This window comes from Elgaria multicarinata, chromosome 2 (assembly GCF_023053635.1).
Source record: "Elgaria multicarinata webbii isolate HBS135686 ecotype San Diego chromosome 2, rElgMul1.1.pri, whole genome shotgun sequence".
In the NCBI taxonomy this organism is placed as follows: domain Eukaryota; kingdom Metazoa; phylum Chordata; class Lepidosauria; order Squamata; family Anguidae; genus Elgaria; species Elgaria multicarinata.
This window is the reverse complement of record NC_086172.1, coordinates 23,207,718-23,224,698: the sequence shown is the minus strand read 5'-3', so window position 1 is coordinate 23,224,698 and position 16,981 is coordinate 23,207,718. Positions and strand designations below refer to the sequence as shown.

Genomic DNA, 16,981 nt, shown 5'->3' with positions numbered 1-16,981 from the left:
TCTGCTATTTTTCCTTGCATGACCGAGATAGATACAAATTGCCCTTTTAAAACACCACCACTGCCAAGGGCATCGCCTACCAATGGGAACAGCAAAATTGGCTTTGACAAGAGTTCTTTCCGCTTGCCCGTGTCTTGGTTCATATAGCTGAATTAGCAGCCGAGGAAGAACTTTTTCAAAACAGTCGCTGCTGTTCAGATGGAGGAGGAGAGGGCTAAAAAGTGTCCCCCATGGCCTGTCTGGTGTTCATTGTAGGGCCCTTTGAATCCCAGACCTAGAGTCCTACTTATTATGGTAGGTTAGGAATTGGGGGTAGGTGACAGATCGCTTACAGGCAGAGCAGGCCAGAGAAGCTGTGGCGGCTGTGGGTGCTTCCCGACAGAGGACTCCTAGCACTATTGATCGGAAGGCCATGTGCATCTATTCCACTTTTTCTTCTTTAACAGATTTTTTTTTTCTGGTAAGAAAAAAAGACGGAAGTGGTGGAAAACACATGAGGATTACAACTGGAAGATAATCATCATCTGCATTCACTGTAAATGAGGCATGAATGAGGCAGGGCAATTGCACAATAAAAACTTCATCTGGAAGCACCCCATGTTCCCCATTGGGGGGGGTGAGAGAGAGGGGGAGAGAGGGAGAGAGAGAGAGGTACATGGCAGATCTCAGGGTCGGAACCTGACAACACTGCTAATTTGATTGTTCTTACGTTCTGTCAGATATCAATCTCATAGCTTTCGATGGGGTTTACGTCCAAGTATGCTTAGGACTGAAGTCCTAAATGTACTACATTACAGAAACACATACAATTACACTTGTACCAAGTGTTTGCTTTATTGTTCACTTTCCTGCCTCCAGGTTTGCTAATGCAGAAAATACTGTCTCTCGCAGCCAAGGATCTGATTGCAAGAGATTACATGGCTTAACTCTTTTGTGTCACATTCAGAAAGGGCCACCGCACCCATTTTCCCTTCACCGTCATCCATCAACGCTGAGGGCTGTTGCCATTTGAGATAGCTAGATCAAGGACAGCCTCCGAAGCCATCCTGAGTAGGTTGCTACAGGGCATGACCATCTGCTCGTGGCAATGGTGCTGCTGTGCAGCTCTGCCACTTTTGATGGGCCCAGTGAAAATAAAAGCTCTGTGCCATATAGACAGATGTGTGTGTGGGAAAGGGGGCATTGTTAGGATTCTTTAGTATGTTATCAGTTGTGTATGTGGTGCAGATTCCCCCCACCCCTTAGCCAGTAATGAAATAATAAATCAGATTTGTGGCATTTGTAAGATGAAATGTTTTCTTGAAGATGAAATCACCCTCCTGGGTCTGTTGTTATATAACCAAGGGCTGAAAGTGCTTTCTTCACTCAAGATGTAATTGTTACCAGGCTATTTGTGGGCCAGCACCACAAAAACCACCACTGCTGATTACTGCAGTCTTTAATTCCAACTGCTTAGCTTCACTTGAAACGTTGGAGGAGACAGGGAGGAGATGAAGGCAAAGCCAAGAGGGAGAACTTTTTGGAAAGGAGGAGGGGAGGGGTGTGGAAGCACAGTCTTGTGGTTGGAACTGAAACAAGGGGTGCTGAGATATGATCTGGAAGCCATTCCTCGCTCTGCCAGAAGCTTCTTGTGTGGTCTTACGTGGGACACATAGGTCTTCTCACACAGACCAAACCCTGATGTTGGCCAGGGTAGATATTTGTCTCGGATGCCAGCTTGTAAAGAGCCGCTATGTGGCTTAGTAATTGTTTGGGTTACTCCTGAACAATCACTTCAAGGTTTCAGGAGAAACATTTAGGCAAGATGCTTGCTTCAGACCACATGTGATTGTTCTTCAGGAGAAACACTTGCATTTCTAGTTCTATATAGGGCTATGACTAGACTTATAAAACATTTAATAGGCTGGTAGATTTGATAGGTGTGCCAAGACCCAGTGTGGTGTAGTGGTTAGAGTGTTGAACGAGGACTGGAGAGACACTGGTTCAACCCCCACCCCCCACTGATCAGGACGCTGATGGGGTGATTTAGACCAATCATCACCTCTTAGCCTATCTTACCTCATGGGTTGTTGTGAGAATAAAACGGAGAAGTATGTATGCCACCCTTAGCTTCTCGGAGAAAGGGTGGAATAAATAAATAATAATTGAAATAAAATCCTCTTGCTTTAAAATAAAATGATTGTTTATTCTCTGTTGATAGTATTATTATTTTTTAGTGCTTTTCTACAGTTTAACCCGGAGTGTTTTTAAAAGTGGATCTTTGGGCCTTGCAGAAACTCGCCAGCCTTTTTCAGAACCTTCCCCTTTCCTCACATCCATCTGAAATTATGATCCAGAAGGGAAAGAGATCATTTGGACTGTTTTCTGCTAGGCAGCTACAGGGAGGTTCGTTTCTTAAACAAAAATGCAGTCAAGCACGGAAGCATGGAGGTGGCCAATTTGCAACATTGCCCAGTCATATATAGTCACATGACTCAGAGAAGGAAGTGGGTGGGCATTGGGGTTGTGGGAGGGCAATACAAGACCAGGGACGCCCTGGGCCTAATTTTGTCTAGGACATCAAACGTATCATGGTCAGCCGAATTTCTCTACCTGAGCAATTCTGTTTTGGAAAGCAAGGATTCTCTTTCCTAGTGTGCAAGGATGGCATTGTTATGTTTGGATCTAATGATTTCTGTGATATGCTGTTAGGGAAGAAAGCCAAGGAGTGCTTGTAAAAGACCTAAGAGGAGGGAGGAAATATAGGCTTGTCTATTTATTTCCAAATAATCTGATGTCTGTGTTGGCTGTTTGAAAATAAAACATATGAAATTGCGTAGGTGGGCCCATTTATAGCTGTTCTTTTTTCTGGTCTGTCTAAGATGTGGAATGTGTCCGTGCGTGGGAAGGATGATTGTGTATAGTAACCATCTTCACTCAAAGTGTCCAGAGATTTGCTTTGTATTTGGAGACTTACATGGCTGTAAATCAAAGCAAAAAAGTCTGTAAAACATTTTTAAAAATACAACAACCCCCAAACCCAGGCTTCCACTGGTACAAACCCAGAGGAATAAACTGTAATACGTTTGAAGTTCATAACCGATGTCAGTTGCTTTTTATTTCAGGCTTTGTTTGTTTGTTTGTTTGTAGCTCAATCGTGTGGGGGCCGTTTGAATTCCAAAGATGCTGGCTACATCACTTCACCTGGCTACCCGCAGGACTACCCCTCCCATCAGAACTGTGAGTGGATCATTTATGCCCCGGAACCCAATCAGAAGATTATCCTCAACTTCAACCCTCATTTTGAAATTGAGAAACATGACTGCAAGTAAGAGCTTGATTATTATTATTTTTTAATAGCACCTCCCCACCCCCAACCTTCAGCTCTGGCTTGAAAAATCTGCCTTCTCCTCCTGGTTCTTGGTCTTGTGCTGTCTTTAATCTTACAGTGGGATGAGTATAGAATATCTATAAGAGGGCTGGAAGAACAGAGGGAGTGTGGGTGCGTGGGAGGTTAGCACTTTGGAACTGAAGTTGATGATGCCATTCTGAAATGTTGCATAAAATATATCACATTTGGAGCCAAGTTAATAAACAACAATGTCTGATAAGCCCTTATGACATTTTACCTGTTTTTCATGAACACACAGTCCATCTGTTAATTCCACTGGTACATTGAAATCCAGGATAGCCTTAACCACTTTGCTGCAGGGTATAGATTAAAGGAGGCTGGGAATGTGTATGGAACTGCCTTTTGGGGTCCAGAAGGTCTGTGCCCATTAGTATTTACTCTTGCTACTTGTGCACAGAAGAAGCTGTATTGCCCATGTAGGTAGACCTTACCAACATTTTCAATTTCCTCAAGGCTGGGAAAAGTGACCATTGTTCATCAGATTCAGAAAGGGAAAAGCCACCCTCTTCTGAGCTGCAGGAAAACAAAGCAATGTATGGGATCTCATCCTTAGGAGAGCCCCCCATTTGGGTGAGAACCTTACGCCGCATCATACTTTGACATTGTAATCCTAAGTAAGTTTATTCAGGGGTAAAGCCAAATTTAAAATAACTTTCTTATTATGTTCACAGTGGTGAACATAGGAAGCTGCCTTACACTAGGGCAGCCTAATATAAGGGAAGGACCATAACTCAATGGTAGAGCACTTGCTTTACATGCAGAAGGCCCCAGTTTCAATCCTTGGCATCTCCAGTTCAGAGGTGGATCAGATAGCAGGTGATGGAGCAACCTCTGATGGAGAGCTTGGAGACCTGCTGCCAGTCATAGTAGGGCATTGTTGGCTTGATGGGAAAATACTCTGACCTGGGATAAGGCAGCTCCCTGTGTTTCTCTTTGTAGGAGGCACAGAATTTGTTGGAGGGAATAGAATGTTGGACTAGGTAGACCTTTGGTCTGATCCAGCAGGGCTCTTCTTATGTTCTTATTTATCCATCTAGCCCATTGTCTACTCTGTACTATTATCTAGTCTGACTCACAGTAGCCATGTAGGGTCTCAGCTGTGTAGGGTCTCTTTCCCATGTCCTGCTACCTGATCCTTTTAACTGTGATGCCACTGGGGATTGAACCTGAGAACATCTTTGTGGAAAGCAGGTACTCTACCACTGAGTTACAGTCCCTCTCCAAAACAGTCCCTCTTGATTTAAATTGAGGCGTACCCATTTTGGCAATTGCAAAGCATGAAGGTAGAACACTAGGATCCTAATGATGTAGAACACTGGGATCGCTGCTTAGATATTGCAACTATGGTATGAACAAGTCCTGGCATTAATACATTTAATAACATTGTCTTAATTATCTCTCATGACTCCAGCGTAGCAGATTTCATTGGTATGAAGTAGTGATTAATTACTGAATGGGATATTGATATGACCGCAAGTGGGGGTGGAGGGAAGACCACTGCTGCTATTACCTTTGATAGTATTCTTAAATCCCAATGATTAACAGAAGATCTATATCAGAGTACTATATGAGTACTATAAATTCAGCAGGTGTAGCTTGTCATGCAGGGGGGAGAAATACTCCTCTTCTGAACTGTTAGTACAAGAGTTTTGTCCTCCTCTATAGCTTGTCACCCTCGATTCTGTGGCTGTACTATGCATTCCCATAAGATGAGAAGGTGTTTGCTTTTTTTCTTTCACAAATTAGGCAGATTTTACTGCATTTGGTGGATTACAAGACCAGGGAGCTGAATGTCCAAGAAAAACAATTAGCAGCTAGTAAGGAATAATTAACAGCTTCAGTGAGCACCATTAAAAGCATGAATTAATGAGGTGGTCCCTTGGGTCTTATAGCCGTTTGAATGTCTGTGGCCTAGAGGCTGTCTAAAATATACAGCTTTTCCTGAGTGTCTAGAACTAGGCCTGATCCTGCAGTATTTCCATGTGGTTTTAAATCCCATTTATTTCAGAGGAATGGCATGCAGTAGCCAATGGACTCACTGTCTGTGCTGATGATAGTTGTGGTAGCTACTTTCACACTAATTATGAAGGTACGGATGGTGGAGAAATTTGCTCAGTTTGTATTTTTGTTTGGTTTGCATTTTAATACTTACTTCCCTAATTGACATTTCTTGAACCAATATGCAAACCAAAATGCAGTTATGGATTGGTATTCATACTTCTGCAAACTTTGCAATGCAATTTTTCAATAAAAATGTGAACATAAACATATATATATATATATATATATATATATATATATATTAGGGGAAATTGCTTGCAAAAACATGCATATTGCACAAAATTGTATGTGAAATTGTGCACAAATATTCATACGCATTTAATACCCCGCCCCCAAACTGATGTGGAAATTAAATGGAACAAATTCAAGATAAAAATGAGAAACCGGTATTGACAGTTTTATCCATTCCTATGGAATGTTGCAGAATTTATTTATTCATTTGTTACATTTTTGTCCACCCAATAATCAATGTTCTCTGGGCGGATTGCAAACAGTTAAAAGACTAAATGCCATCCAAACAGTTAAAACTATAAAATGCAATATAAAACATAAAACATAAAAATAGTACAATACAACACCACAAACAGCACATGAATCAATGAAACAGACATAAAAATCTAGAACTAATTGGATGTAGAAAGGTACTTGGATGAAATTGATTACATGAAACTTTTCTAACCTGGGATTAGGTCTAGTTTTGGACTACAGTCTTGGTAGGGTTGGTGGATTCTGTTGCCAGCAACAGGGCAAATGCACCCCTGTTGGTTCTCCTGGACCTCTCGGCAGTTTTTGATACCATCGTCATCAAGTTTATTACGGTCACTGACCAGACTGTGGTCGGTGACCGTAATAAAGCATCAACTATGCTTCTTGGGCATTTGGCTTGTATAGGATTTTGCAGTGATTCTATTCCTATCTAGCTTTATATTCCCAGAAGTTGGTGTTGGGGACTATTGCTCAAGACATTGGCCAATCTGGTTTCTCAGGGCTCTGCTTCATCCCTTAGGCTTTTTAACAGGTACGTGAAGCCTCTGGGGGAGCTCAACCAGAGTTTTGGGATTGAGTTTCATCACTATATTGATGAAACTTAGGCCTTAGCTAGACCTACCTGTTGTCCTGCAACAGAGGAGGGAAGATCTTGCGTTGTGTTTAATGCAAGATCCCTCCTACGTCTATATGTGACGCGCGACGACCTCAGAAGGAGTGGCGTTGCGCCTGCCATTTTTATTTTTAAAGGGGAAGCAGCGCACGAACGCTCGCGCGCAAAAAGTAGGTGATTTTGTTAATTTAAATCATTTCCCCTGCTCTCCCCACTCTACCCCCGATGGGCGCAGAACTCCTGAGGAGCGCTGCACCCCGTGTGCGGCTCCCTGCTCTGTGCGAGGAATCGTGTGGAGCCGGGTCAACCCGCAGCAACCAGCCACACATTCCACTGTCTCGGGCTCAGCCCTGGGCCGCGGAAAAAACAGGGCCAAAGTGGAGGGCAAGATCCCGGGGCAAGGGATGGATCATCCCTCCCTGATCCCGGGATCCCCTGTGCATCATGTGGACGCACAGAGACGATCCCAGGGTTCGCCCCAGGATAAAGCCCCATCTAGCTATGGCCTGAGTCTCTCTATCTCTGTCTCTTTCTGTCTTTTTCAACGAATGCCAAGGAAGCTATGGAAGTCCTGAATTGTCTGATGCAGTGATGGATTGGATGTAGGCTAACATGTTGAGGCTCATTCTAAACAAGATGGAAGTTCTTTTGTTCAGTGAACAAGTTACACTGGGTCTGAGGGTACATCCTGTTTTGGATAGGGCTGCCCTCCTTCTGGAGGATCAGGCTCTCAGCTCAGGGGTGTATTTGGACCTGATATTGCTCCTGGAGGACTAGATGGCTTTTGAAGCCACAAGTGCTTTTGCCCGCCTTTGGCTGGTGCAGCATCTCCACCCTTCCTAGAGAAGGCTGATCTGGCCACAGTGATCCATGCCTTAATCACATCCTGTTTAGATTGCAGCAATGTGTTATAAATGGAGATGCTCTTGAAGAGTGTTCGGAAACTGTAGCTGATGCAAAATGAGACAGCCAGATTGTTTTCTGGTGTGCACTTTGCAGGGCCGGCCCACAAGACATTTTGCTGCTTGAGGCAGAGCAGGGAATGGTGCCCCTTACTCATCAAAGTCAAGGTGCATAGGACGCAAAGCCAGGCATGTTATTTGGGCACATAAGGTAGAAAATCCCACAAGTGGCTTTCCTCATCAATAGCAGTGAAAATACAACATTAACAAACTGAACTTTAAAATTTGCTGCCTGAGGCAGTTGCCTCGCTCTGTTTCATGGTAGGGCCGGCCCTGGTAATTTGTATACCATATTACACCAGTCTTATTCCAACTGCAGTGGCTTTCAGTTTCTTTCAGGGCCCATTTCAAGGTGCTGGTTCTAATCTATAGTTTTTGACCAGGATATCTGAAAGATTCTTTCCTCCCATATGAACCTGCCTATAGGTTACAATCCTCTGAGGCACTGTTGTTTGTCCCACCACAAAGAGAGACAACACAGGGCAGAGCCTTTTCTGTAGCAACGTTGTGACAGAAATTCCCTCTTTAAGGAGATCAGATTGGCTCTATCTTTACTTAGCTTTAGGCTGGATGATTAAGGGTTTTGATTCCATTTGGCTTTTGATGAGTTTTAAAATGGGATTAATTCTGCTCTTTGGTATGTTTTAAAGATGGTTTTGCTCTGTTCTTAATTTTATGTGTTTTGATCTGTTATTGTTTTAAAATTTGCGTATCACCTTAGTGCAGAAAGGCAATTGATAAACACTTTAATTAATAAATACGAATCAGTCAGATAAGACCTAGCTCTGATGATCTGTTGTGTCCTAACCTCTGTTGTAAACCTGCTAAGAACTATCAATGGCAGCGCAAGTGAATACAGCATGGGATAATTCTTCATGGCGAACCACACCAATTCATAGTTTGTGCTACCTATAGTATGTGGGCAGCACATAGTATGTGCTACCCAAACCATGATTTTGGTCTCTTTGGCCTTCTGTCTACTCAATGCTTCCATTTCAATGGGGGCAAAGGCCTCTGGACGCTGAGCAACAGTTGTGATCATGATGTGTCAATTCATACATCACACCAAGGTATAGTTGGTGCAAACTGTGATTTAAAATCCATTTCAAACCATAGGTTCTGGTCTTGGTTTACTCGGTGATCACAAACCATGGTAAATCAAATTGGACAGCACACCAAACAGTAATTAAAGTTTGGTGTGAGAGATCTCATGACCTGACATAAAGCTTTCCCTATTTCATAGAATCATAGAATAGTAGAGTTGGAAGGGGCCTATAAGGCCATTGAGTCCAACCCCCTGCTCAATGCAGGAATCCACCCTAAAGCACATCTGACAGATGGTTTCTGTGAGTCCAGCACTGGTACAATCAACAGCAGTTCATTGACCTACATTTCATGGACTTCTCTGAAGTAAAACAAGCTGCACAGCTTATTCATGATGATCACCTTGGCCAGGGGTAGGTAACCTGGTTCCCTCTAGAAGTTCAGACTACAGTTCCCAGTTCAGACCACTGGCCATGCTGCCTTGGTCTTATGGGAGTTGTAGTCCAATATATCTGGAAGGTACCAGGGTGGCCCACCTATGTCCATTGTATGTATTCAGAATGTCTCATCTGTGGATGTGTGAACAGCATTATAGCCTTTTTAAAAAAACACCAAACTAAATTTAAAACAAGATGCAAAAAAAGTGTCAGCGTGTGGAAGGGACAATGCTGTGTGGAAGGAGCTGGCCTTGAGATTATGATTATGACTATTCAGAAAGTCCCATCAGGTGAGTACGGCTGTGATCACAGTAGCAAGCGAGGCTTACTACGCCAGGTCTGCATAATTTATCTGTAGTTAATGTAGTCAGCTTGAACTTGTGGCATTTAAACTTTGTTAAATGTGATATGTTTACATTTAAAAGGATAAGGCTGCTTACTCCACTTACATGGGAGTAAGTCACAGTGGGATTTGTCTACTCAGAAGTAGGCTTGCACAGTTAGAATCTGACCTTGAAATGTGCAAGAGCCACATATGCAAAGTGGTTTAAAAAACATACTTGTGTGCCTAATGCTGTTCTGCACTCTTAAGATACTGTAAAACTCACTTGTACATACATAATTGGCCTTCCTGCATTTGGGGCTTGAAAATGGTTGCATAATGTAGTATAGAAACCTTCATCTTTCAAAGACAGTTATTTGTAGCATAATTTTCACTGTGGCTGAACCTAAAATGACTCCACATTTTTGCAGAGCTTAAAAAAACCACCCCAACCTAAATGCCCCCCTCCTTTGATGATTTTGTGGGCATTTTGTGTGTGAAAATGTTTTCTTATTAGTTTACCTTCCCCCTACTCTCAAGTGCCCGGATGCTGTCATTGATTATGTTTATTAATTGATTATTTATTAAGATTGTTATCTTGATAGATAACAGATTACAATTTATATAATAGCACGCACACACGCACACACACACATGCAGAGAAACATATGCACAAACACAGACACAACCCCATACTGATACGACCTAGCAGCCCATACAACTTAGTCATCCCATGAAGCTGATTGGTGGGAGATCCAGGACAAATAAAAGGAAGTACTTCTTCACACAGTGCATAGTTAAATTATGGAACTCTCTACCACAAGATGTAGTGATGGCTACCAATTTGGATAGCTTTAAAAGGGGGTTGGATATATTCCTGGAGGAGAAGGCTATCAATGGCTACTAGCCCTGATGGTTGTGTGGTACCTCCAGTATTCAAGGCAGTACGCCTGTGTGCACCAGTTGATGGGGAACATGGGTAGGAGGGTGCTCTTGCATCATGTCCTGCTTGTTCATCCCTGGCCGATGGCTGGTTGGCCACTAGATGGACCCTTGGTCTGATCCAGCAGGTCTCTTCTTAGGTTCTTAGGTTCCCTTTCCCTTCAGCAATCCCAGAGCAGCTAACAGTTGGAGATGAATGTTATTTCTGGCATGGAGGGGGAAGCAAGCTCCTTCTGTAGCTCCTTCTCCTTTGGCTGATGGATGAGGCCAGGCTGGTCTCTCCATGTCTCGGTCTTCTTCTTGGAAGGCACCAGGTGCAGCCTATCAGTGACCCCAGGTCCCCTGGCCAATGACAGAGGGCAGAGTGTGCTTCCGTTCTGCTCTGCAGGCCTGGTCCTAACATAGCCAGATCCGATTGACTTGGTAGCACTGTGATGTAAGCCCATTCTCTGTGTGATTCAAGCCCATTCTCTGTATGATTCCTGGCTGGGTGAAATCACCCATTTGACTAATTCAAGAAAAAAGGAATTAATAACAGCCATGGGGCAAAATTCCCAATGATGTAGCAGTAGCTGAATACTGCTTAAAAAAAAACATTTAAAAGGTGTATATTCACAAAAACGCTCTCCAGAAGAAATCCCTACCACAGCCAAATGGCTAATGGAAAATCAAAACTTAGGAATATTTGACGCAACTCTACACAGTATGTTATCATCAGAGAAAGTTGTGGCTTCCATCATGTGTTTTAAAAATTACATTAAAAACCAATTAATAAACAGGACTACAAGAAGTTCACTATTCATGTTTCTATTTGTATCTAGTTTTGAGTGTTTTGTGGAAGTTAATTCATTTGTTCATTTGGAGGTGTGTATGCGTGTGTCCATCCATCTCCACTAGGAAAAGACTACGCCTTTGCCTTCCCCACCAAGATGGGAATCATTTGGCACAATCAAAGCATCTTTTGCCTCCATGGCTTTGTTTCTGCTCCAGGAAAGCTCCTTAGTTTTGGAAAGCACTTCAAAACCCAAGAAAATTGGCTTCCTTCTATTATTGTACCCTGTGTGTGTTTGTGATAGGCACAGCCGGGACCCTTAATACTTACAGGATGGGCACTTTTCTGAAATGAAGGTTGGAAGCTGAGCCATTGTTTGCTCTGCTGCCCTTCAGAAGCAATGACACAGCAGTAAACCAAGAACGAAAGGGGAAAGGGGAACAGCAGCTCTGATTAGAGGCGTGCCAAACTATTCGGAAATAACTGTAATAGCCCCCGTCTGTTTGCCATTTCTCCCTCTCAGCGCTGCGAGTGCAGCTGCCGTTTTCCTACCGCTGCTCCTCAGCCCCCCATGCCGTGGGATTGGGTATCTGCTATTTGAACCGGGAAGCGGCATCTAGTTTGAAAAGAGCATGCTGCTTTCTTAAAAGGTTGCCATTCTGTCACATTACATTGGGTAAAGCCCCGCTGCCCTGCCCATGCCAAGGTTTATTTTTGATCTGGAAGAGAGAAAGACTTGAACCAGCCTTCCTGGAGCTGAGTGAAGATGATGACTTATTTCCCCCTCCCCTTCTCCGCACACACACACACACACACACACACACACACACACCCCGCTCAAGATCCACTTGGTCACGTAGCTGTCCTACCCAGTTCTTCCATAATTGCTGCTTCTGAGTTTTTTGCCTGCTTTGGAAAATCCAACTCTGAAACCTCATCAGTATGTGAATCACCGCACCGAAGGCCCACCTTTTCCATTCACCCCCTCCTTCCACAGCATCTTTCAAATTCAGGTTTCACTTTAGAATTCGTATGCATGCATTCTCTTCCCCATCCCCCTACCCGACCACTTTCTGAATTAATGCTGCTGAAATGTGCCACCCACTGTTCCACACTAGACTAATCATCACGCTGGAGAATCGTATTGGGTGCTTTTCATCCCGTCTGTTTCGCGTAAACACACTCACTCCACATCAGAGTGGAGCAGCTTCTCTCCCACTGCAAATGACGACATTTCAAAGAAAGATCCGTGAAAACCAATCCAGCATGTTCCCCCCATCATCATTTACTGAACATGACATTCGATTGTATCATGAGTAATCCAGTGGACAGCCTGTCTCTGCCACTCTCATGCTCCCATGTGTGCATCTATGGCTTCAGCAATAGTAGCTTCCAGCCCCCTCTGGTGGTCACATGTCAAAGAAGACATGCGATCTGTCAAGACTTTGGTTCTTTGAAGAAATGGCTGCTGAGATTCGTGGCTGTGGCCAAAGACATACTATGAACTTAAGAAAGAAGTTATCTCTGAAATTCCAAATGCAAGTGTAACCCTGAAGTGAAGTCTCTTTCTTTCTCTATGTCTATGTTTTATAGATAAACAAAAGTAGAATGCATTGTGAAGAACTGCAGGGAATTCATGCAAATCACGACAGTGTATTGGGGACAAAAAGGGCTGGTACTATGAGGCTTCAGAAAGCAGGCTTTAAATGTAGCCTGCATTAGGCATATTATGCATTGTACTTTAAAACTGCTGTCTTGATCCTGGAAAATAGATCAATAGATCAGAGTATATTAACAGCATTGATTTAAAACCCAATCTCTTTCTTGCCAAAGTTGCTTCTTAATTATTCCATCTCATCTTGTTTAAGGGCCCAGATATTGTAGGTGGTGTTCAAAGCTGAACAGGAAGAGGCATCCCATGTCCTAAAGGTAAACAAGCGGAAGATATGGATGGAAGCTTCAATAATAGAAGCACTTCTAGAATGAATGTCACAGGTTAGGAAAGAGCACCAAGTCCAAGAGGTCACCAGCGTGGTTCATGAGCAGTGTCAAGGAAGCTATCAGAGAAACTAAGGCTTCCTTCAGAAAATGGAAATCTTGTCCAAATGAGGAGAACAAAATGGGACACAAACTTGCACAAAGGCGATGTAAGCAAACAATAAGAGATGCAGAAAAACATCAAGGTCAACAATAAAGAATTCTTTAAATATACCAGAGAAAGGAAACTAGCTAGTGAGGCAGTTGGACTGTTGTATGACAACGGAGTGAAAGGAATAGTAAAGGAGGATTGCACAGAAATGGAGTGAATTCTTTTAATCTGTCTTCACTATAAAAGATGTAGGATAGAACTGATATTTTCAAGAAGGGAGTCTAAAAAACAGACAAATAGTGGTGATAAAAATTTATCATTTTTGACAAATTAAAAATTAATAAATTACTGGTATCCATCCTAGAGTTCTTAAAGAATTCAAATGTGAAATTCTTGATCTTCTAACAAAAATATATAACATTTTCCTAAGATCAACATCTGTACCACAGGACTAGAGAATGACCAACATAATACCATTTTAAAAAAAAGAATCCAGAGGGGATTCAGGAACTTACAGGCCACGTAGCTTAACATCTGTTGAAATTTGTTGAAAGCATGATTAGAGATAAAATTAGTAAGCGTATAGAAGGACAAGCCCTGCGGAAAAAGAATCTTCATGGCTTCCACAAAGATAAATTCTGTCTCGCTACCCTTTTAGAGTTCTTTGATAGTAAACATGTGGACAGGGGTGATCCAGTAGACATAGTAGACATTGTTTACTTGGGCTTCCAAAAGGCTTTTCACGAAGTCCCCTACAAAAGTCTACTGAGAAAACTTAGCAGTCATGGAATAACAGGAGAGGTCCTCTTTAGATCATTAACTGATTAAAGAACAGAAAGCAGAGAGTAGAAATAAATGGTCAAGTCTCCTATTAGAGGGATATAAACAGTGAGGTCCCATAGGGATCGGTATTGGAACATAGGAACATAGGGAGCTGCCTTGTACTGAGTCAGACCATTGGTCCATCTAGCTAGCCCAATATTGTCAACACTGACTGGCAGTGGCTCTCCAAGGTTTCAGGCAGGATTCCTTTCCTTGTCCTACGTAGAGAAGCCAGGGGTCGAACCTGGGACCTTCTGCATGCAAAGCAGTGCTCTACAACACTGAGCTGTGGAACCAATGCTTTTTAACATTCTTAAACGATCTGAAATTAGGAGTGAACAGTGAAGTGGCCAAGTTTGCTGAATGATACTATTTTTAGCGTGTTTAAAACAAAAAGAAATTGTGAAAAGCTCCAAAAAGATCTCTCCAAACTGGGAGAATGGGTATCAAAATGGCAAATGTGGTTCACTGTAAACAAGTGTAAAGTGATACACATTGGGGGGAAATCCCAACTTCATATATGCTGATGGGATCTGAGCTAGCAGTTATTGACCAAGAAAGTGATCTTGGGGTTGTGCTTGACAGCTTGGTGAAAATGTCAACTCAGTGTGCATTTGCTTTGAAAAAGGCAAATTCCATTTTAGGCATAATCAGGGAAGCCTGGCTCTTTTTATGTTTTTAAGTGAAGTGAACTAATCTAAAAGAAAGCTAGTGGCAACTCTGGAGTTGGAGCCTGATTCTTTTTGGCTTTCATCTACATCCAGATCCCATCCATTAGACCTCCCATATGTCTCCCTAAGGAGCAGGAATGGCCTCTTCCTAGGACTGTGCATCTGATTCAGTCTTCAACATAAGTGTCTTCCCATCAGGTCACTGCTGTGTTATGCAGTATGGCTGCCCCAGTTTCATACATGGAAAAACTGAATCAAAATGAAGCAGGCTGTGATCCTCTGTGCTTTTACTTATTTCCTTATTTACAATATTTTTACTTCAGTGAGTCCCACTGAAATCAGTGAGGCCTACTTCCAACTGAACGTGCTTAGCATTGAAGTATACAAGTGCCAGAAAACTGATGAAGTTTGTGACAAGACAGACTGAGCCAAGAGTTTTCTAGGTGCCAATATTTCAAATATCACATAATCTTTCCTTGTCAAAAGTCATGCTCTTTGACATGATTTTACTAGCAAATGTTTCTGGCCAGATGGGAAAAATATTTATTTATTTAGCTCTATTTATATTCCATCCTCCATTTAAAAAAAAAAAACCCTGGGGAGAGTTGGGAAAACTTTGGGGGTACATAACCTTACAGTCACTGTGGACGGGGCTGCACATTCTGCCTCCATAACTTATCTTTAGAGCTTCTCCAAGACTGAGAAGAGTTTGGGAGGGCCCAATTTCCACCCTTTTGATCACCCACTGCTTTCCTACAACTCCTCTTCCCAAGCTGCTTTCTCCTAGCACAGGATCCTTCCAGACCTGTGTTTGTGATAGTTGTTACTGTTAAGTCTAGGATGTGGGGCTTTTCCCTTCAGATGAGAAGGTGTGTGTGTGTGGGGGGGAGGCATGCAGATGAAAGTGCCAACTTCCCATCAGTTGCTAAATGAATCCATATCACTATAGCCCTCTTCATGTGTTCTTCTGAATGTGGGGCTGGGGCAGTGTGTGCCAGCCCCACTCCCTGAAATCCCAGACATTGCCATTTTGTGCAGTAAGAACTGGAGGGGAGTTCTACTCATAGCTGTTTGAACATGACTAGACCTCTCTGCACAATTGGTAACCAGGATGAAGCAGGGTCTCCAGCTGTATTGAGCATTCTACTTGCACTCAAGCAGACATGAGTAGAACACCCTGCAGACTTTGCTGCTCTACATGGTATGGTTGGGGGTCTGAAAAATTGGGTCAGCACACACGGGGCCATTAGGAGCAAGGCCAGTATGCACATTCCTGTCCTCAGTTTTAGCCTTCATGTCATTGGGAGAATGTACCACAAGAGCTTGAGAGAATCAAGTAGACACCATAACAATGTCACACGTGCATATTATCTAATGATGTGGCAATTTCTGAACCTCTGCAAAATATTTGGTCACTCTGCTTTCTAGATCATATGAATCCGAATGGACTGTTTTCCTCCAGTTGCTGCCAAATTTTGGCCTCCTTGGAAGCCCATTTGTGCCATTTTCTGCTGTTTAAGGAGCAATTTCATACCCACAAGGAGCTTGCAGTCAGCAGGCTGCTTCCCTTCATCACTACAGTGAGAGGCACGTCTTTCAGGTCTAAAATGAAAAAGAAAAGACAACAACACCCCTATCATGACAGAGTCCCGTCTTTAGTTTCCGAGTAACTTAGGATGTGTTCACACAGTGGGGTGAAGGGTCATCTAATGGTGAGTGGCACAGGCTGCAGTATGTCAGTGGTTCAACCTTCCTGCTTCCTTGAAGAAACTGGAGCAGAGAAAGGGCTCATGGAAAATAAATATCAGAGTTCACGGGATTGTTGGGGAATAGGACTTGGTGCTGAAGCTCCTGTTACGGTAACCGTGTCTCTTATGAACTGGGAAGTCCTTGATCTATATCTCGCTTCAGCATGACCTCAGCTAAGCCATCATTTCTTGGGCTTAGTCCACCATCTGTGTTATGGGGATAATAATGCTGACTTCCCTTATTGGGATAATATATGTCCAGCATTTTGAACACCCCAAGCATTATATAAATGGAAAGAGGGGTGGTGGTGGGTGTTACGGGGAATCTTCATGAGTGAACAGCAACATTATGTTAAGGGACACCAAATGTTTCAGAAACAGGACTTGTTGCATGCCAATTTTGTAACACAGTGGAATATGAATATTATGTAAATGTGGCTTTTGTTTTTCCTACCCTTTCAAACGTCATTTAAATGGAGGGAAGCATAATAGTGAGTTTATGAAGTATGGCTGTGACTTTCTCTCTCTCTCTCTCTCTCTCTCTCTCTCTCTCTCTCTCTCTCTCTCTCACACACACACACACACACACACACACACACACAAAACAGCAGCTGATGATTA

General features: G+C 42.9%; 1 protein-coding gene across 4 annotated transcripts in view; it reads left to right on the top strand.

Annotated features, from left to right (window-relative positions):
- Positions 1-16,981, top strand: part of NRP2 (neuropilin 2) — a 212,830-nt gene that overhangs the window by 38,384 nt on the left and 157,465 nt on the right. For all 4 annotated transcript variants that reach the window (XM_063116131.1, XM_063116132.1, XM_063116134.1 and 1 more), the window contains exon 2: positions 3,130-3,307. In XM_063116131.1, the coding sequence (XP_062972201.1) occupies positions 3,130-3,307 (178 nt within the window). The remainder of the gene's footprint in view (positions 1-3,129; positions 3,308-16,981) is intronic.